At 34.8% G+C, this 23,551-nt stretch overlaps 1 protein-coding gene across 2 annotated transcripts in view; it reads right to left on the bottom strand.

The window, feature by feature from the left end:
- Nucleotides 1-23,551, bottom strand: part of ASCC3 (activating signal cointegrator 1 complex subunit 3) — a 287,290-nt gene that overhangs the window by 184,498 nt on the left and 79,241 nt on the right. For both annotated transcript variants that reach the window (XM_067293927.1, XM_067293928.1), the window contains exon 11: nucleotides 1,624-1,788. In XM_067293927.1, coding sequence (XP_067150028.1) covers nucleotides 1,624-1,788 — 165 coding nt within the window. The remainder of the gene's footprint in view (nucleotides 1-1,623; nucleotides 1,789-23,551) is intronic.

Raw genomic sequence — 23,551 nt, 5'->3', positions numbered from 1 at the left:
TCTAAAAAAAATGCCACAGGTTAAAATCAACATGTTAAATGCTTAAAGTAAGTGGTCTGACTCAGTGTTCAACTTGGGGAAAGTACAGTTTCTGTCATAATTTGAGTATTTTGAGGTGCAAATTAGGACAGGTCTTCTGATGCAAGATTTTCCCGTTTCGAGAGTGTATTTGTGCAACATATGAATCCAGATATTCTTTTCTGGCACAGCGGTCCAAGAGGACCACACTAGGCCCAAGCTGCTAGATGAACAACAATTCTTTAAAAAAAAAAAAGAAGAAGAATTAAATGGCTTTTTTTTTTTTATCTCTCTGCCATCTAAGCAAAACAAATTTCACACAGTCTCCCAAAAGAGAAGTTTTATTTTCTTATAAGACAAGGTAACAAGCCCTTGAAATGAAATGTGAAAAGCAGTACATGTTATACATCCTGACCTAAGCAAGAATCATGACAATGTCTCAGAAGAAGCTACAGGTACACAGCATTATCAGAGTAGCTATTAATGATTTATTAAAAAAGATTGATGTAGTACTGAAAGGAATTTATCATAGTTCTGTTCTGGCAGGGATACAAGAAAATGATCGTTCCAGGTCAGACTGAAAATCCAACTACTCCAATATACTGTCTCCACAGTAGCCAATAGTGGATGTTTTCTGGAGGGTATAAGAACAGGGAAAGGTGCAATGATACTTTCCAGACTAGCCCCCAGCTATTTCAGCTCTCATCAGTCTGATTCAGGGACTATAAATAATCTGTAATAGATTTTTCTTTGAATTACTCGTCTAATAACTTTCCGAATTCAAGTAAACCTCCATCACAGATCAGGAAAGAATAGTCGATAGCTCTGATGTCTTACACCAGGATACAAACCAGGTAATTGATTTTACCATTCATGTATCCCAATTCTACCCTTTTTATTCACATCTCTCTAAATTCCACATTCCACTATTGTGAATGCAAGTCTCACCATTGACTCCAAATAATATTTATTGCCTAACTGTGAACTAATGCAAAAGAGGGGTTCAGAAGACTTAAGAAAAAAAAATGCATTCATCCTTTTACTTCTGATTTTAGCATTTGAAATCTTGGTGTTTAGAAAGTACCATTAAAGTCTGGGGGAAAAATAGACAAGTAGTTATGCTACAGTACAAATCACATACTACATTTTACTAGCAGTGCTGAAAGTTTTACCTAGATCCTAGACACAATTTTTCATTCAAAGAAAATTTTCTTCTAGGAAAACTGCTGATAAAAATCAATGTTCCTGCTAAGAAAATACTTTCAATTTTGGTTATGTAAAAACATTTACATGATTATTAGTTTAAAAATACCCTAATCTACTGTTACTTAGAGAGTAAATAAATGAATATTAAGTAAATAAATATTAAATAAATAACTATCTCTGAAATAAAATATGCATCCTAGGAATTTGACACTCGATGTAATAAGGAAGAAAAGATTGAAGACAAAATTCTTTCTTCATTCGTAGTACAGAATACATATAAAATAAATTGAAAGCTGCCTAAGCATTTTGATTTAATTGTCTATATATATCCCCTTTTACACTGACACATACCTATTTTTGAATAAAATAATATTGTTTTGAAGATTTTTTTGCTCTTACCTGACGTAAGGTACGTGCTACTATACTTTCAAGTACTGGTCCTCTGTCTTCATGCAACAGATGAACTTCATCAAGAATCAAGAGTTTTACCAGTTGAGAGAGGGCTACATCACCAACACTTTTTCTTGTCACTACATCCCACTTCTCTGGAGTAGTCACAAGCATCTATCAGAGCAGGAAAAAGAAATATTAAGTATCTACAAAGAAAAATACATATTCAACTTTATCAAAGAATCTCCATTTTAATACATAGTAAAGTGAAATGCAATGTAAAACTTTAAAAGGCTGCCTTAAGTTTTATCTGCTTTGTCCGTTTGAGCAGGCACAGAGCTTACTGTGTCTGTGGGTTGTGCTTTATGGCCATTAGTAGGCTTCAGTATGGAAAAATATATGGAAATACCAACCAATAACTTCAAGCTAATGCTAATATGCACCATTTGTAGACATTTTCCACACTAAAACCAGCAAGCATCTATTCAGAACCAACTCCTTATATAACCTTGCAAGTCATTTAAGGTATATGTCCCACTGAAAATTACCTGTGATAAAATATTTCTAACTTTCATCACATCGGAGTAAACACCTAAGACCCCCTCTATATCTAATCTTGAGAAGATAGCTCCTGTGGACTATGCAATGCTTCTTCCCAAAGGGGTACTTTCAAGTTGTAAATTTTGGTATCTGACTCTAGCATAAGCAAAACAGATTAAACAACTTCCATAATTTCTGGAAAAGGTAATTTCCAGTCTTTACCAAGACACTATTAGCTCAAGTTCCTCATAGGTGGATTTACTGTGGTAAATCTCTATTATGGTGCCATTTCCTGTATGCTTTTTCTAATGGCTCCTCTTTTTGTATAAATACCTTTTTGCATAAAGTAACAGACTATCAAACAGATAAAACTGAGGTACGCAAGATGTCCAGTTAACAAACAGTTGTAGTACCTTCCATTCTCCACAAAAACAACATACTCAGCGGTCATCTCATGTGACCTGAACACAAGAATTAAAGAAAGTGGCATTTTTAATTTGAAAATCAGATCAAAAGTGGGCACTACTAGAGAAAGCACCTCACTCCTCTCCCAATAAAATTTTCAACTACTATTTGTTTTCAAAAACAAATCAAAATGGACATCTTTCATATACCATTCAATAGAAAACATTTCCTATTTGAGTGCCAGCTGTTATGTATAAAAACACCATAGAACTGAACCTCATGCACCGAAATTCTGTAGTAACTTGCCTGCTACTTATGATCATGATTTAAGGGGACTTATTATTACCTATTTGATAATAGATGTAATGAATCACTACCTTGAAAATCAAAGTCTGAGGTTTCTGGGACAGGCACAAAGCTTACCTCACAATCACATTAGTTTCACCAAAAAAGAACTTAGAACTATTAAAATAAAGCTCACTGCTATAACGTTATAGTTGAAAATCACTCACAATGTAAAAAGAAGGAAAATAATACTTCAGATTCTGTTGTTTTATAGGCCCCGGTATAAACATTTAGGAATTGGAAAAGTTTTGTTCATATGATTTCTAGAGCAAAATAAATGCTTTAATGAGTAAAAGAAGATGGGCATTCTTTGATTAACTTGATTGAACTGTAATTTTTTTTTAATTCATCTGTAGATCATTGAAAGATATCAAGAACTGGCGAGATCGGGAAACTTCTAACAGGTTTGATAAATTGGAATCATATTGGAACAGAACAAATAGCCCAGTGATCGTGAACCTGCACAAGGCTTGTGTTAAATAGGATTAAATAGGATTATCAACTTGTGACAGGATCTAGAAAATAAGAGACCCATTTGCTAAAATTCTACTGACAGTGACCAAATTCCAGTGAGCAATCTGAATATACAACTGTCTCAAGTACCATAAGCAAAGCATTAATAGCTTAATCTGATCTCCACTAGAGATATCCTGATAGTGTGTATTAATTCTTCTCAGAGGATTACTTTTCCCTGGAGTGCTTCACAATATTGCTGCAGTCCAGTTCTTTTACTTTCAGAACTAATCACCAAGGATAACTCCGGAAGAGACTTCCTTTGTCATGTTACACAAGAAAATATTCCCCTCTTGCAATATTTAGAATTTAACAGCACCAAAGTCTAAGCGTTAGCACTGAGAGTGTGGGGGTGGGCATGTGTGTTTATATATTTTGTTAAAATATTACTTGGTGCGAGTTGTTGGCAAATACAGATTTTTCAAATGTTTCCACTCCCACAAAACAGTAACTGTAGAAACGTATGACCATAATTTATGAACTGAATTGTAACACTACTACAGATGCAACTGTTATCACTTTAAAATGAGCCATGTCATCCATGAAAAATTAGCAGCTGTACTTTCACGGAACATTAATTAGCAAACAGTGATGAAATATATTCAGCAATGCATATTAAGACTTTTAAGGTGTGAAATACTACAAATGCAAGCTACTTAACTAATTTGCTAAAGCAAAATTGGCAGTGTTCAGATCACACTTATTTTTTTATGCCAGTCATGCTATCAGAATATATATTTAAATTGGTATCATTAATTCTTCTGTTTCTAAGTGATGACTAAATATTCATTATAATACTCTTTTATGCTTTGATCTTCTTTTAAAATAGCAATGTTACTCAAAGTGATGACCTCAATTAAAAGCTATATTTGATATACTGTCTCATTTAGGAAGCGTGGAGACCTCTAGAGAATATCTTGTTAGAAAATATGATTGCTTCTTAGATTTATTTTGTAGATAGAAATTGGAGTTGAGAGAAAAATTCTTCCAAAAAAGCCAAACAAACCAGCTTCTTTGTGGTCTCAAGCAGTTAGTCTGCTAAACTCTAAATTGAATTCAAATATATAAACTGCTAATTAAAAATACCAGCTAAAAGAAAATGTTGACTACCAGCAAACACTAACAAAGCTACAGATTATTTTTTCAATTAAAATAATAAATGAAGAACTGTTATGATCATAATTAGTTTTAAATACTGTAGTGGCATTTCTTATTATAATTAACTTTCAGAGATGATATATTCCATCCACAAAGTTATAAACTCAAAATTTAGATACAACAAAAGGATTCTGCTTTTTGTTTGGGGGCAGGAAAGGACACTAACCAAATCTTGAAATATCTTGTTATTACTTTCTTTTTTATACTTGGCCTTCAGTTATCAGTATATTGAGAAGTATGTTCATTTATATTGCTATTCCACCACTTCACCTCTCTCAGTATTGAAATAGCTAGAAAATAGAGTGTCACATTTGCTTAATGAACTGGAACTCATGCAAGACATTTCAGTCTGGCTTTTGTATTAGGGCATGGCTGAATAAAAATAGGTTAACTGTCAATATTTTTACTGTCAACTTAAATTTCTCTCTGTCCGTATAATTCTCCTTTTCCGACATTTTTGGTTATCATTAGAAAATATTCCAGACTTACTTTGTCTACTGGGGAAAACACAGAATGGTAAATGGGATTATCAAAAAGAGTCTTCCTTTTTAAGTTAGGACTGTCACTCAATTTCACTTTTATACCAAAAAAGACAACATTTTCTAAAAATTCTTTTAACCTAGAATGACTTCTTCTAAGTTTCAGTTTATTTAACATATCCATACATTATTTTATATAATATTCAGGTAAGAACTCAAACAAAAAAATTCAAATTATTTCACTTTGAAAAATGAAGTCAAAAGGGGCAATATTATCTGATAAATTCAACCTAAATTGACAAACACTTTTAAGTGCCCATGAAAATGCATTTTTCTATAATTTTATGGTTTGCCAAGTATTTTTGGCAGTTTCTTTGCAGTCCCTTAGAAACCAGACTTCATAGTAAGTTGCAGTTTCATGCCATAGTTTCAAAAGACCAACACTTTGACAAATGAAATGATCTACCATTAATTTCTTAAAGTATAACACTTATTTCTAGCACAGCCTGCCAGATTAGCTCACTTGCTAACCTATGGTTTGACTTTTGCTTATTTAAGTTCTCCTAAGCACATCTTGCACAGGGCTGATAACTGATTTCCACGTGAATAATCAAGCACACACTGAGCATCTAAGAAAACTCTCTCTAGTAGAGTAGCCCTCTCAAATTCACGTTCCAACAGGTCCAATCTACATATGAAAATATTTCAGAACAAACTACATACAATATTTTAGCTAAAAGTCTCCGTACTACAAAATTCTTTGCCTTTAAATTCTTCAAGACTATTTTCAAGAACAGTTTTCCTCTCTTCTTAACAACTTTGGCCTCGAAGCATATCTGCCACTTATCTGCCCTTCTTTTGTCCCTTTCATAGATACAACGCACTATCAAGACCCAGAAAAAAATACAGATAACTATGATTTCCAGAAAACTACAATTAGAAAAGATCTATGTCATTCTTCCTATCTGCCAGATATTGTCAAACCAAACCATATAAATGACTGACTGAGTAGGTTCTCACGTTAAACACCAGACTGACAGCAAAGGGGCAGGGACTGGTGTTCATTTTTGTTTTAGACAAAATACCATTCTGATTGAAAAAGGAGAGGGAACAGTTCCCTGGTTGTGAATCATTAGGATAGTAAATTAAATTTTCCCCTGCCCCGTTATCTTAAAAGTACATTCTCATGTCAGTTCAAACCCTTCTGGGAGATAATGCATCACTAGTAAAGTAGGTATCCATGACAAATTTTAAACATGTCCTCTTTTTAGATTTTTTCTTTATCATACCTGAAATCTCAGCCTATATTTTGGGACTGACAGTGGGCTTATACATGTTTGCATGTTGTGACCAGCAAATGTTCACCAAGCCAAATCATACCTTTGGCACTTTCTCTTCAACCATTTTTAATAGTTTTTTATTCGCAATGCACATGATAAACAGAATTCAGCTATTATTTAAATACAAGAGATTTCAATGAAATGATAAGGCTACAAAGGAAAGACATTACTTCTTAAATTTCTTATAATAGAGATCTTATGGACGTTCCTGAGAATAAATATAAAACATTCCAACAAACAGCAGGAACACAAGGTTGAAAAAACAGTCTGTCATAATCAGCCCTATTCAGACAGTAGTTCTTGCCGCCAGTGAACTGTTCAGTAAAATAATTCTTACAAAATGACTATGAGTAAAGGTTATTGTGGAACTACTAAATTGGTATCAACCATTAGATTTTTAGTTCAAATAAAGAGTTGCTGATCTTACAGGCACTGGAATTACCCAGAAAAATAAACCCAGAGGGCTGAAGTGGATTGAATTGATGAGTTAAAAGCTCTGGATAGAAAAGCAACATAGTAAGATGGCAACAGGTATACAGAACTCTGAAGGACCAAATTAAGGAATGCATAAAACAAAATCTTTTGGGAAAATCTCTTCCAACTGTACACAAGCAAACAAAATAGCTCCTCCACCTCCCAAGCACTTCTGACTTATGTTCAGCTCACTGTACACTTCTGAGTTTTCATTCTTCTGCAACTGTGAAGTCCCCAAACAAGTTATGAGCAGCAATTCTTTATATAAAGTGTTCCCCAGACCTGTGTTAACTTCAAACGTTCAAATATAGGCTGTCCTAAGGAAGCAGCTCCAGATTCCTAGTTTGTCTATTGAATATAAATCTACAGCTTTTTTCCAAGGACACTGGTTTAAGGAGCTGCAGATGCAGCGACTTTAAACTGAATCTTAAAAGCCGTAATATCACAGCTCTATTTTGACTAGCATAATTTTTTTTTAAATACAGTATTTTTCTTCAACAATGGTGCCATTGTTCACTAATTCCTTATAGTGTCACAAGCATATTGATAACCGCTAAATCCTGAATGTCTTGCCTTTTTTTTTTTCTAAGTAGGCTTATGTAAATGTTAAGCAAGAACTGTCACAGATGAAAAGACAGTGTGCAAGTGCATGCAGAGGGTTTCATAAAAGATGGGGCAAAAATTGTTTTGTAGGGATTTCTCAGAGAAACAGCAAATACCTATCATCGTGATTAATGGTAAATAAACAGTAAATATTCTATTTACACTGTCTTTCTCCATAAAGTTCACTATATTATTTTATAAAACATTAGTTAAATCAACAAAAATACATTTCCACTGTATCTTCATTCTTTATTTACTTTATTTTGCTCTCTCAATATCTATTGTTTTTTCATTTTGCATCAGCATTTCTTTGTACCTTTCCCACTTTCTGTTAATTAACCCTTTTACTATTTCTGTATCCTCAGGAAAGGAAAAGAGAACCTTTGTTTTAAAAATTTTTAGTGACACCTGATGCCTGTGATTATGCGAGTATTCTCCTGCCTTATCCACCCTTTAATCTGTGCAATGACTGAGCTACTGGTTTTGTTGATAGACAAAAAAAGTCTGGTTGAAGATACCAAAGCCAAAAGAGACTGCAACAGCTAAAATACAGCCTGGAAATAACTGAAATGTATATTCCCATTGGCAAATGCATGCTAGGTATATCAGAAACGTGCTTTTTAAGCAGCATAAAACAATGATTAGATACGACCAGCAATTATTTCATCACCTGTAGATTAAACATTTGTTTTAGTGAAATATGAGATGAAGTAAAGCATCATTCCAAATATGGAATCCAGTAAAGTCATAAGAGTAGTATTTTCATGTACATGTAGCAAACACAGTATCTAAGAATCTAAAAGCTTCAGAAAGCTGGAACCACCTTCTTTTCTTTTTTTAAGAAAAGAGAGATGCTGGCACATTAGTGCCTACAGTAAGTTTGTCTACACCACAACGACTCATCATAGACTGAGAGCAGCAAAGACTTTTAGCATAGCCACTGCTTTCCTCTCAACACTCAAGGACACTCTCTCTGATATCTACTTCTGTAGATCTCAATTAATATGACCTCCTCATCTTTACCCTTTTCACCTCACCACTGGTCTTCCCTCCTCCTCCCCGCTCCTCTACACACATCTATAATTTCCCCTTATCACACTTGAAAACAGCATTTAAGAGTAAATGGCTGATCTTAGAGCAAGCTTTGTTGAGTCACAGCCAGGACTTCTCATCTTCTGACAGCTTTTGGCAAAGGGACATGGGCGTCCTAGGCAGTTTGCTCTATGCATGATATAACTATTTATCGTGGCCCTTTGTTCTTGGCACTGGCAGAATATCCATGGCAAACATGCCACTCAGGCAGAAAAGGAGAAGCAGGAAGCCACACACAATTACACACATCCATCCAGACCCGCCTCCCGCTAGAACGCGGCATATTCGGCAATTCTATCGGGAGAGCAGCTACGTTGAAGCTTTGTGCAATTTGGAAGCAGTTCTCTTCTGATCCAGGGATGCTTTGGAGCTTCTCACATATTTTAATATCAGATACCTGATATCACACCCCATGAGGGACACTTCACCTCCTTAGCACTCTCCAAGGCAAGCTGCTCTTTGTTTGTCAAAACAAATGGCAGCAGCCTGCAAGTCACTGTCGCAGTGCTGTTTTTATCCCACTTTTTATTGCACTGTTACTCTGTATGATTTATTCAAGCATTTCACAAAACCTTAAGGGAGCAGCAGCTTAGGTAGAGAGTGGAATTAACATATAGAAAGTAAAACAGAGGGCAGCAATACAAAATAAGAATTACAGGTTGGTAGAGAGGAAGTAAATAGCTTGGTTTCCCATAAAACAAAGAACACCATCCGATGCTATGTTTTACACAGTTGAAATAGAATTATGCCGCCAGGGAAGCGGGTTCTTTGCGATACAAAGATATGCAGATGGGCAGTGTGCCCATTTGGGCTAATAGGTAACAGAAGTTTTGCATCAAATCTTAACACCAATTTGTGGTCTAAAATAATGGCAATACAGGATTATATATACACATAAATATAAGTGTCTTTGAAACATTCAATAATATCACCATCATACAGTCATGAGATTACACTTGCAAAAGGTGGAAGATCAAGTATTTCAAGTTAGAAGGATCTACAGAAGTGGATTATATTAATATGTACAAGCAGCAATTAATAGGTCATCAAAGCTAACATCAATAACCAACAATAGGTCTAGAAATCAACAAGGGAAAAAATTGTCACATCAGCCACTTTTAACTTAAAAACTGAACTCATTAAAATGGCAAACAAAATTTTAACTGAAGAAACATAGCTTTGTTCAGCATGTTTTATTTTATAACTTCATATTTTATAACTTAATCCTAGGAACTCAGATAATTACAGACAATTTAGTTTCTTTACAGGGTTTGATTACCTCATCCACTGCAGCTGAATCCACTCAGTCTATCTAATGAAAAACGCAACTACTTCTAGTGCAACACAACCCACTGCTTAGTAGACCAAGATACTTACCACACATCTCACATGCACACATTTGCACTGTTGAAACATTTTAAAATATTATTTGTAGTATACTTAATTTCACAGAGTTACAAATAACAGATGTAGATTCATGAGTCAAGACTTAAAATTTTTTGCTCTCAGCACAATCCTAGATGTCCAGGTGATTACAAAATTCATTTACAAGTTCCAAGCACCACTTTTAAACCTCAATACAATGGAATCTGTCAGATTCAAAACAAACTGTAATCAAACCGAATCCAACCAATCAGGCTGATGAGTCAGATAAAATAATTCCTTTCTGTTGTTGCTGTGAAAGCATTGAAACTTTTTATATTCTTACTAAAAAAAATATAAAGCTTTACACATGGAGTAGTTGCATTAATTTGAGGAGAAAGTCTGGAGAAGAATACACATTAGGATTATATCAACTGTGTGGAGAAATAATATGATAAGAACACCTGCTCTCTCTATTTTTTTCTAGGAAAAACAGTCTGTTTGTAGTCAGTATAAATCTTATTTTAACAGCCAGAGTTACAAAAGAGGAAGAACTGCTTGCATGCTTTGTGAAGTTTTTCTCTTATTTTGTAAAATATATAATTAGCTACTAAACTTTCAAGCTTCTAAACATTTTAAGCAGGAATTTGATCCAAAACATTACCCTTTTTTCCCCCTCTTTGCTGTTAATCAGTTCACTAATTATAGTTATACTAACCTCTGATATACCACTGTCACGTCTGATTGATGCCAAGAGCTTCCTTAATCAGATCTGACAACTTTCAGCTAGTGCCTGTCTCTTGAGACACCACATCCAACCTGCTCATTTTCAAGTCTTTCCTATGTTATTTTATACTTTCTTCTCCCTCCCCGCCCCAGTTTTCATACTGAACAAAGATACAGTAGAATAGCAATAATATATACACAAATACACTCTACACCATAATTTGAAACATCATTAAGGCAATATTTGGATCAAAGTTGATAGTTTGTTTACTGGATAAGAATTTACATGGAAAAACTAAGTACAAGAACACTTTTGGGAAATACTGATGCTTTTGAGAAACTTAATATTGCTGTTTCTTATTATTTTCTCAAGGCTTCAAGGAAAAGAGTTTCAGTGTTGTCACTCCTCTGTCAAAGGAAAGTATGCATTTATTTAAAACTAAGAGTAAGATATAAAGCAATTATATCAATAATTTAATTTCATAAAATGAGAATTAAGCACTTGGTGTATATATTTATTTAAAGAATTTACAGAATTACTTACAGAACTTATTTGTAGAGTGAGATGACAACCTTTGTGCAACTGCAGGGAAATTTTAGGTTTGGGAGCACTTTAAAGGAAATAAAAATAAAATGAAAGACTATTTCATCTATCAACTTTTCCAATGTATTTTGTACAGGAATCCTTCTAAGGCTCATCACAATCGTCCTGCATATCTCATTATTAACTGTAAATATAAAAAGTTCAGAACAACCTTTGTTAGGATAATTGCAACTTTTTTTTTTTTTTTTAAACTAACCAGAGTTAATTTAAAGAGAGGGGAGAGAGAGAGTCTGTGTTCCATCACATTGGTAGTGGAAAAATATTGCTGAGCAAATACCTGGCAACACAGAGACAGCTTTTTCTCTAAAAGTGAGAAACTGTTCTCCATCATCTTTTTTCCCTCCTGTCCTGTTCCTATAAAGCAATACCCTGAAATATGGATTATCTTAAAACAATCTCAAAAAAAAGAGATCAGACTGCAACAATGATGTTTGGTTCCAAACATCCCTTTTAAAACACCTTTCCTCAGCAGCTTTATTTCTTTTCACAGATTTGTATGTGACTGGAAAAGTTTTTGGGGTTTTTTTTGTTTTTTTTTTTACTCTCACACTGGTCTTTCAAGAATCAGTGCAAATCACTGGCTCAGAAGTCATTCCAAACTGCAGGAAAGGTTTGCTGGTTCCAAAATGCAAAGTTCAGCTGGGATGCAAGTATTAAACAAATATTGCACTAAGAAGAGCCAGTTTTGTGATACCTGATCATGAAACCACAACCCAAATAAATTGTTTTTATGTATTAGGCCTACACTCTAGAGAAGATTACACATACCAATATTAATGATGACTAGCATTAAAGGTGATTGCGATGGACCTACAGTATGATGAAGTTAGGTTTATATTCTCCAGTTACACTAAGTAAAAACTGGCACACTCTTTGGATTTCAGCAGGATCCTTTAAGCACTGCCTGAGTAGATAACAACAGTTCACTATCGTAGTGAAGGACGTAACCAAACGGAGTTCTACAGGAGGCTATCCAGCTCAATGCTATTCCGTATTTTCATGAGTAATCCTAATGATAGAATAAAGACTACACAGTACTCACTAACATTTCAAATGGTATGCTGCAGGGAGCTGTAAACAAGTTGGAGGACAGAGTAAGAATTAAAAAATATCTTAAAAATTGAAGGAACGGATGCAATAATGGACGAAATTCAGTAACGAAATCACAAGATTCTACACTGAGGATTAGATTCATCTTGCCTATCTTTATTAATTTATAAATTCATCATCTAATGTAAACTAGGTTCCTTTTCTAGGTGACCTCCAGCTGGTTCATTTCATCCATTTTAGTACAGTGTGAATCAATGTGAGGCAGTTTTTTCTCTATAGTCTTCTCACTGCAAGTCTACACAACCAGTTCAGTCTAGTCGCCTAACTTTTACAGAGCTAAAAATAGATTGGATTAATCTGACCCTTAGGAATAACTGCGTGAACAAACACAGGGTGTAAAACAACTGACGAGATGGCAGTTGGGCAAGAGAGAACAAGCAAACAATCTACATCAGTCTGAACATGAATTAGCAGTGCTACGCTGGTGCCAAAAAAAAGAAACCTTGAAAGAGGATTGCCGTGACTTGGACATGCCAAGTAAACCTCGCAGCCTGCTCAGCAGCTGCGTGACCTCAGAGCAGCGCATTATGTTTTGGGCAACCTAACCAACAAGTGCAAACCAATGAGAACGCAGAACTGAAAAATGAGAATGCCTACATATCTAAGAAGCATGACCTTCCAAGCAAAGTTTAAATGAATGGATGTTTAGGCTAAATAAACATTACTGAGCAGAAATAACTAAAACAGTCTTGAAAAACGCAAACAGCAGCAGCTGGGGAAGCAAGAAACACAGATAGAAACTGTAGTAATAAAATTTGAGTAGAATTTATGTTTAACAAAAATTACAAATATCTTTTAACAGTGAAGGAGATTGACCACGAAGTTTAGGAAAGCTCCATAATCAGGGTGTTGCAAGGACAAATTAGACAAATATATATCAATAACAGAATATATGCGTTATACCCAGTAAGGATGGATTAGATTGACTCTGGTACTATTTTATACAGTTTTAGCATCAGTTTAGTGTACATAACTGCACTTAATGTTCCATTCACACTAAGGCAACCATCCTCAAAAGTTCAATTAAAAAAAAAATAAAATAATCAAATGTCAATTCTAAACAGACAAATTATACATACTATATACTCTAATTATATTCTGTCTATGCTGATATATACTCTAATTCTGTAATAAAATTCTAATCTCTAATAAAATATTACTGTACTAATGCTAATAATTTATACTCTAATATACTCTTTGCTAATATAATATATACTCTAATTCTGTAGTAAAATTAGGCTGAATTTCTATATAGTTTTTATGTAAAGACAAATTTAGTGATACACAAATCCTTTAAAACATTTTTGTAATGTGGTTTGGAAAAATCTGACTGTATTTTGGAAATGCAGTCAAATATACCAAGATTATCTGCACTATTTGTAAGTATTAACTTGAAGTCTAAAGTGCTTTTTTGTTGCACAAATAATCACAATAAATGCTAAATGACCCAAAGTATGCTGTAGCATGCAAAATGACAACTTACATACAGTAAATTCTAAATTGATTTGATGATATTTTGTAACTTATTTGCATTTACAACTGTCCAGAAGTGGTTAAATTTGAAAAAAGAGCCCAAAAGGCAAACATTCCCTCAGCTACCTGCTCTCAACTCTATTCAAATAAGCTACCTTTTTGCAGAGGAATATTCACTCAGCAGGCACAGCTGTTATTCTGCAATTTTTACAGCTAAATCAAAGATAATTGGATTTCTGAGTACCTTTAAATTGTACTCTGGGAAAAGGGTCTGACTTAATGCATCATTTGCATTAACTGTAAAAGACTGCTTTTTTATTCTGTAAAATTTACAGTGCTGAAAAAAGTATCTGGAAGCGCAAAACAGTTAGTAATTTTACAGACAAGTGGATTCCTTTTTCACAGAAATTTTTTAGTTATTTTAGGAGAGACTATTAAAATTAACAAAAGTAAATCAATGTTCCCTTATAGATAAAATGTAAATGAAAATAATGAGACATATTTGATTTTCAGCCTATTTTCAGTTAGTTTAAGAATTCCAATTAAAGCATTTTTATTGTTACTTATTAAGGTTCATTGCACTTCAAAATCTAAAATTTAGAGAATGTATTGTAATGATTTTTGGTCTTGATTTTACATTTAAAGTATGAAAACATACTGCTTATTCCATCACTGGAGAAGAAAATTTGAAATTTTTTTGACAAAATATCATCTTCAATCACTAAACAGGAACAAATAAAAGGAATATTTCAACAGGCAAAATGGTATCTAAAATAGCTCCTTGCTCATCTTTTATTGATACATGCAATAAATACCACACAGGCAGTTTTCAGTCCACCTCACTGATCACTTATCTAGCCCGTATTTCATCAGTTTGTCTATGAGGATGTTATGAGAGCCAGGGTCAAAAGCCTTGCTAAAATCAACGTGAGCAACACCCACTGTTCTCGCCTCACCAACCAAGCCAGTCATCTCATCATAGAAGGCTATCAGGCTGGTCGGGCATGACTTCCTCTTCAGAAATCCATGCTGACTACTCCCAGTCATCTTCATGCCCTCTGTATACTTGGAAATGCTTTCCAGGACCATTGGCTCCATCACCTTCCCAGGGACCAAGGTGAGGTTGACCAGTCTGTAGTTCCCTGGATCCTCCTTGTCCTTCTTGAAGACAGGAGTGATGTTTGCTTTCTTCCAATCCTCAGGAACCTCCCCCAGTCACCATGAACTTTCAAAGATAATTGGCAGTGGCCTCACAATTACATCAGCCAGTATCCTCAGCACATGTGTGTGTATCCCACTGGGACTTGAGTATGCACATTTCTTTTTAAATGTTCCTAACCTCACCCTCCTCCACCAAGGGTAAGTCTTCCTTGCTCTGGAATTTCCCACTGGTCTCGGAGACCTGGACCTGCTGAGGGCCAGTTTTACCAGTGAAGACTGAAGTGAAGAAGGCACTGAGTACCTTGGCCTTCTCTGTGTCCCTTTTCACAAGATTCCCTACCCCACTGAGCAGGAGACAGATTTTCCCCAGCCTTCCTTTAGCTGCTGATGTATCTACAGCAGTCCTTCTTGTTGCCCTTCTTGTCCCATGCCAGATTCAACTGCTGATGGGCTTTGGCTTTTCTAACCCCATCCTTGTATGCTCAGTGTCTGTATTTCTCCTGGGTCACCTGTCCCTGCTTCCATCTCTTGTATGCTTCATTTTATGTTTGAGCTTTGTCTGGACCTCCTGCAGGCCTTCTGCTACTCTTGCTTGACTTTCTGTTCATTGGGATGGAGCATTCTGGAGCTTGGAGGCATCAACTAACAATAACAAGTTTATGAAATTGCTAGAGACTCTTAAAGTCTGAAAGCTTTTGAGTTTTCCATCTAAAGCATTGAAGTAGCTTACTGAACTCATTAGTATCATATAGTGATTAAGGGATTTATAAAAGAGCATGAAAAATATTACAGTAACCTGCTATTTGATCAGTTTTGAATGCCAGGCCATTTCGCTTGTCACTGTTGAATATTCACATATAAGCTCTAATACCCATACACACATTGCACTTCCTGAAGCAGAATAAGTAAAGATTCTCAGTAGTGCATAGAAGATTAAAGCTGTAAAATCTCAATCAGACTGTGTAACATAAACATATTAAGCTATCTGAAGTATTGCAGCTATAATGCTGGATCTACAATATTTATATTTCAGTACACAATTAAACAAAAAATTTCTGAAACCCAACCCCAAAATACCACAGCTACCCAACCAACACAGCATTAAGGGGTAAAATATCTGTTTTGGGGGATATAGCAAAGAAAAGCAACCTGGCAAGCATACAACTACATAAGACAGACTGTTTGAAAGCATGGTTAAACAAGACCAAGTGAAAGGACCACCAAAGAAATCATGTGCTTAGCACTATGCCTTTGATATGAGCAGATAACATTTAATCTTGGGAGACACTAAATTATTTTCTATAAATTGCAATACTCTCTAAAAACAGCACAAACCATAATCATTGTCTGTGAAAACTCAAGAAATCAGCTTAATATACTATTGAATCTTATGTAAGGTAACCACTTTATACACATGTGGAGAGGCACTGGAGTCTCTAAATACTAGAGCTGACTAGCCAACACTTGATATTCTACACAAAGCTGTTAAAAGAGCACTGGAACAGGTTGCCCAGAGAGGTTGTGGAGTCTCCTTCTCTGGAGATATTCAAAACCCGCCTGGACGCAATCCTGTGCAATGTGCTCTAGGTGACCCTGCTTGAGCAGGGGGGTTGGACTAGATGATCTCCAGAGGTCCCTTCCAACCTCAACCATTCTGTGATTCTGTGAAAATCTTTCTATGCTTAAAATCCACAAGAGTATATTCCCCTTGAGTGACTTAAGAGGAAGAGGAAACTCACAGACAGCTTCCTGTAGGTGTTTCAGCACTTGCAGAAGTGTGAGAGCAACTTAGCAGCTCAAATTGGGTTTGCTTCTTCCCACAATCAGGCACCTGGATTATCCAGAAGCCTCCCTGACAATGCTACTGATATTCACGATGTACCTTAAAACATTAGAAGCACATTGCAACTTGCATGTAATTCAGGAGCCACTGGTTGACCCCTCCATTGTAATAATACAACCCAAAAAACAGTCATGTTAAGGTCAAGACAGAAATTGATTCATTCAATCCCAGTCAAACAAAAGTCAAATAATGTGTCCCTTTTTTTTTTGTATCAATTACAAATCTGGCAATAGAGAAAGTAAGCTACTGAAGCTTAAAAGAATGACCAAAGAGAAGCAATCCTCTCCCTTAACATAAACTCAATCTGTTATTCTACTTAAAGGAGAGCTTTGGTATCATTAATATCTGTCATACTGAAGCAGCAGATGTAAGAGTCTAAGAGCAATATGTTTTACATACGTAAATTAATAATGTGATTATTGATTTGAATTTTTAGACAAATGCTTTTGACATCTGACTTGACAGTGTTCACTTCTGCAATATTCTATCAGAATAAATCAAGAAGAATGATCAAAAAAACAATGAATTTTCAGCTGTACAAAAACATCCACAGTAAACAAACTTTAATGTCACAAGCATTTTCAGTACAGCTTGATTTTAAGAAGTGAATGAGCATAATATTTTCAATAAACATCTTTTAAACACATTAAAGTCTGATTTCAAGATTTTTTAGCAAGCACTTATTAAAGAATTAATTTGAGAAAATCATGACATGCTTGCAGTTAATTTTATACAAGAATAAGAGGCAAAATTGATTTAAAATATTCATTACTAAGTTATTCACCCAGATCTTCCCATTTTCAATAAGTAACTTATCTCATGTGTCTCAGATTTCCACTTAAAAAATTAAGAAATCTATTTGATTCACCTGCAGGTGATGCTGTTGGACTTAGTCACACAACTAAAAAGCAACAGCAGTAAATATTTTCCTCTCAATGTATTCAGGTGCAGTGTGGATCAATGACATATCCAAAACACAATTATTTTCCTTGTTTCTGTACACTTGCACTTTTAAAACTCCACTGTAACATCAAGCCTCTGCAGAGACAGTGATTAATGCAAGTGCTTCAAGTACAGATATATTAAAACTGAATTTATTCTGATAAAGCTTAAAGTAAATGAAAAAATTGCACACTGGAGGGAAAAAAAAGTATCAGTTTACAGCAGGAACTCTTCATCCAAAGAGAATATATGTATATTTTCATATAAGAGTTAAAATATAGTATAGAAGAGTTAGATAAATTCATAAAGAAATTTAACTTTGATTCCAAAACAGTTTAGAAAAACTTGCAGGAAATGGAGATAAGTCAGGCATGAATAATTACTTCCAATAAAAGAAAACACACAACCAAGAATGCAATTATATACAAACCCCTATATCATATAACCACAGAGCACATAAAACAAAGTTTTTCCTGTTGTTCAAAATTACTGTAATTGTATTTGGCAATATTTCAACTGGATTTTTCTGCTAAAATAAAAATTAGCTCCCATCTTCCAGCCCAATCTAGAAAACCTAAACAGAGATTTTGCCCAGTGAGGCATATCAAAGAAGGCCAGTCAATTACACATCTTATCAGAGTATGCGGCAATGGATTATTAAACAGAAAGCAAATTACTTACCAGCTTTTCTAAAATTCTACAGATTATGCAACAACAACAGGCAAACAGGCATGTAGCATAAACTATAAACTACTATGTCTGTATATTTGAAAAAGAAATTAATTCAAATAAAATATAAATTAATGTCTTACAGTAGTAATTAGTGATTCATTCTCATTTTTAAAGTATGGAAGCTGATTGTAATATCAAGATGGATTCTGTCATAAATCTAGAAACTAATTTAGGTCACAGGCAGTACCTCCAGTTCCTTATGAAGGACTACCATTTTTTATTCAAACTGCTACCGTTTGATCATGTATTAGTACTTTTTCCCCTCTGGCAAAAGCTTAGCCGTCACAGGCACATATATTAATGGGACAGTAGTAAATCAGAAGGGCTTGCAGCAATGCCACTGGTATATTGGAAAACTGACACCCAAAAAAAAGGAAGTAGTACAACGTGGAAGGCACAGACTGGTAACACCAGACTGACAAAACAATGCAATTGTCCCAAAGGCATAAACAAAAGATAAAATGCAGGACTACAAGTTTATTAACTGAGCCCACTATCCACAAATCTCTGTACGAGCACAAGTTATAACTCCTTTCTTAATCATTTTCAGAGACAACCAAGAATCCTACATCCTTCCACAGATGTAAAGGCACAAAGTCACTGTGTTTATACACGAGAGCGCTAAAGAACTCAGAGAAAAAAGTTTGGCTTTGAACATTTTGGGCCCCAAATTGCCTCTCTGCTGTTTAATATCAATCTTTTCACCTACCTTGCTATTTCCCCAAGCTGACACATGGAAGGAAAAAACTGTGGAAAAGCCATATACCTCATAAAAATGGCAACTGTGGAAAAAATTCTTCCCACTCTTTAAAAGGTCAACTAATACAATGCTAACGAATTGAAAACTTGGTGCTCCTGGAGTGAGTGGATGGGCATATTATGGAAGCAAACTCAGCCTGGAAGGGAGAGGGCTTAAGTATGTTCTCCAGTTTCAGATACTTGTGGTTTACCAACCCACTGGCAGGTTTACCAAATCCAGGTTATGTTTTCATTTCCCTTTTGCTGTCCCCTGTTCTGGATATTCGAGGAGGACACTTAGAGGAACCACAAGTTCTTTCTCCCTGCTTTCCCATCAAACATCTTTGGGGATTCCAGTTTCTCCCTCTGACATTTGAGGAGAACGAACTGCACACAGCTGAGGAGCTGGGAGTTGCTGACCACCAGGTCACTATATGCTGTGAGCATGCCCTGCTTAGCCCAGACGAGATTGACAAGGTCAGCACTTTGAAAAACAGTATTTCAAATCTTTGAACACAATCCAGTAGGTCTTTGCAAGCATAGAAATTCACATCCCTTCTGATTTTTTAAACTCTTGCCTTTAGAACTAAACACCAATCAAGAAATACACTTAACATTTATAGAAGAAAAAAAAAAAGGGAAGAAGGGAAAAGATACATAGCAGTCTGTGGAGTTTCATCAAGCTCTGCTGCCTCAAGATATTTTGGATAGTGCTTTTTAACACATAAGCTGCCCTGAAGATAGCATGGACAATGAAGGGAGAAGTAAGATTTCATTTTTCAGACTTTAAAGTCTTCTGATACAAAGCAGATTCACATGGAGATAAGAGTGGGAGATGGGGTTGACTTTAGAGTCTAGAAACCATACTGTATAAAGAGATTTTGATCTTTCTAGATCAGCAAGAAAGCTCAGCAGGAGTCAACTACACATTTTAGCAAAAATTTCCATTCTAAATGTTTTGGTATATTTCTCTCATTTGAAAGGTAAGTTTTGCACTTCATTTAAAGGAAGAAAAAGAATTTCATTTTAAATAGTGCTTAACTTTAAAAATTCAGAAGAAAAGAATATTTATTTCAGCAAGGTCTCTACTACTGAGAAATACTGTGGAAGTTTTCTCAGAAAAAGAAAGGCACATGTCTTCCTCTTTTTTCTGCATTGGATTTTCACATCCTCTGCAAGTTATATCTCCTGGTGCAAAAGCTGATCAAAGAGGATATTCTGTATCGAGAAGTCCTGGGTGAGCATGGAATTCTGCACCACTTTTCAGTCTAGTTGTACTGGAAGAAGGAATATTAACAAGGCTCACCTCTTCTTTTGACAAAAACAACTTAAAAGAGGGGGACTTTTCTATATCTGTGGGCTTTACAACCTGTGGATCATTTCTGATGGCCATTTCATGGCAGTTTATCCTCCCCCACACCAAGAGCATCCACAGATTTTATAGCATCCAAAGTTTTCATAGCAAAGAGCCATTCTGCTCCTGAAAGGCAACAGATGGGCATGTGAAGTCAACAGTAACACAGGTGTTTTCAACAACCACAAGCAAAAAAACAAAAGCCTTTAACCGGAGATGAAGGCCCCTGCCAGAAGGCTAACATAGGTAAGTACCTATGAAGACAGTCAAACAATACAAGAGGAGAAAGATTAGACAATGACAAAGCACATGAAGATGGGAAACATAAAAGAAGATTGTATTACCTTGTTTCAAAAAGCACTTGATATTTACCCGTAAATTTTAGATGTAAGCACTTCACATAGTTTTCACAAAACGCTACAGTAATTTGAATGGAACAATAATTAACGATCTCAGAAAAAGTATTCTCCTATATTTGATTTCTGTTAAAATGCAGTACAATATGATAGCCTGAGAATCGTTATTTAGGGAGAAGAGCTATTAATATTCTAAATTCAGAAATTTTTTAGTTCTTGGTCACTGTATTGAAACATTTTTATGAGTATGATGATATGCAGGGTAAGATGACACTCTGGCATTCAATAAAGGAATGTGGAAAATAAAGATCCTATGCATCCTGTTTGACAGATACCCTTCTAAATAAGACATTTTGAAAGCTAGGTTATTAACACAAACAATTTAGAATTAAAAATAGAAACATATTCCCCACAAATAAGACTGCTAAATCTAATACTTTCCACATTTTAATTTCACAAATGTTTTACTTTGCTCAAGTAGTGTAATTTCATACATATTTGCATTACATATGCAACCAAAAAGCAAACCTACTTGCTGCAAACCCCAAAGATCAGGAGGTTATTTTGATTCTTTTCTGCTTTGAGGATTACTGAAATGTAAAGTAGTAAATTCTTTTTGTGTATGCTGACCATGTACATCCATCAAATTCTTATTTGTTGTGTTACATTGTAGCATACAGATTCAATAGCCAGTTTCCAGTATCTTCACGTTTAGCAAGCCAGGCTAGGAGGGTTTTTTTGCACACTATTTAATAAATCTTAATAATCACGCTTAGGACTGTTTCTTTGTTACTGCTCTGAAAGACCACATCAACAGTATTTATGAATTCCTACTAAAACCTTTGAAATGGACAGAGAGAATGTCAAGAAAAGTAGTCTTTAAATTAAAAAAAAAGCTCTTTGTCAAGTATTTTCTTTTATATAAAAATCCTTTCTATTGGAAGAACCTGACATTAGTAATACTGCTTATGTGGACTTATCAGATTTAACATACAATTTTAATATAATGCTTTAGAGTCTTTCTAAAGGTATGTAAAATAATATACTATTACTCAATCATTTTCAGACCTACAGCAATTTAGTACTTCAAAAGATTTTCAAACAAAATAGATGTCAGTCTTCAAATAGAACTACTTATATAGTTTCAGAGTTAAATAGGTCTAGCAGTGGAAAAAAAACCCACCTTAATATCTAACATGACTTAGTGATAATTCTGTCATTGCAAACTTTCGCCAATTCTTGAGCACAAGAAAACCCCATCAATTTCAAATTTAAATTCTCTCATCAAATTTCTCCTTTTCCTAATGTAAAGATTTCCTAATTTCTGGTTATACATAGGTATAACAGTACATGCAATGGGCAATGTTTTATAAAAAAGTATGTAAGTAACTACTGTAGAGAATCACTATCTCATATATTTACAATATGCATATTCAGATTTTAATTGTAGGCTTTGTGTACACATGAAATAGAAAATATATATAGTAGAATACAATAGGACATAATGCACTAAAAATTAACAAAATAAATGCATTTCCATTTCCACAGGAGAAAAAAAGGCAGCAAGAATCAACTTCACTCTTTGCTTTTACCTAGAAGCATCTCTACACCTTATTAAAATGCAGGAAATGAGAAACAGTATAGGAGAGAAAGCAAGCTGCAGACAAAAGAAACAGAAGGCACCTCAAGTTTATAGCCCTCTTTTGCTTCAAATAGTTTCAGACTTGATTAGTTTTATATTGCAGATCAGAACTTAAGAAAAAAGCATTATTCCATTTTATTAGTATCAGATTCCAATAGTGAATAAAGCCTTCATGACTTAATATCAGAGTCTATCAGCTGACAGAATCTATCAGGGTGATCATCCATATTACTCAAAGGTCCTGATGCCATTTGCCATTCTCAGAACAACTTGCCTTATTCAGCTCTGACACTTTTGCGGTCTCTGCTTCACTTCTCACTTCTGCCTTGCCATCACAACTACAATTAATCAGCTAATCTTTCAGATGTCAAAATATATTCAGTCCTTCAGGCTATTTCTTCCTCTCAAGAAAAGCATTCTGTACCAGTAATCAGACAAATGCATTTGCCAATGCAAATGCAGCTTACACAAACTCTCTGTTCATTTGCAACACTGTTTTTTTCCAAAAATACTATCAGTACTGCAGTATTACCCATGCTTTTCAATAAGAAATGCCCTTTCATTCCAAACTACTGTTATTCCTAGTATAAATAGCTAGTTAAAATTAAAAAGAAATTAATCAACTAACAAAATTTGAATAAGCTAACAAAATATTTCTCCTGGATTCAAAACAGCCAAAAGTAAATCTTCAAGGAAAGTACTTACATTATTTAAAGAACAGCAGAAACTAAGTTATAAGCCAAAAAAGAAGCTTTTAAATGCAGGTCTAAAAAGAAAACAAAAGCCCTGAAAAAGCAAAAGCCTCAACTGGCCCAATATGCTTATAAGGATCAAGACTCGTTTCGCTTCAGATCTTATACATCATATAACGCTATGATGAAAAGATATTGTGTTTAGTTATTGGTGCTTTTCTTTTCCTTACTCAAGATCTTGGAAACCATTCAT

Source organism: Apteryx mantelli, chromosome 3, assembly GCF_036417845.1.
Source record: "Apteryx mantelli isolate bAptMan1 chromosome 3, bAptMan1.hap1, whole genome shotgun sequence".
Lineage (NCBI taxonomy): Eukaryota > Metazoa > Chordata > Aves > Apterygiformes > Apterygidae > Apteryx > Apteryx mantelli.
This window is presented reverse-complemented; position numbering and strand designations above follow the sequence as displayed.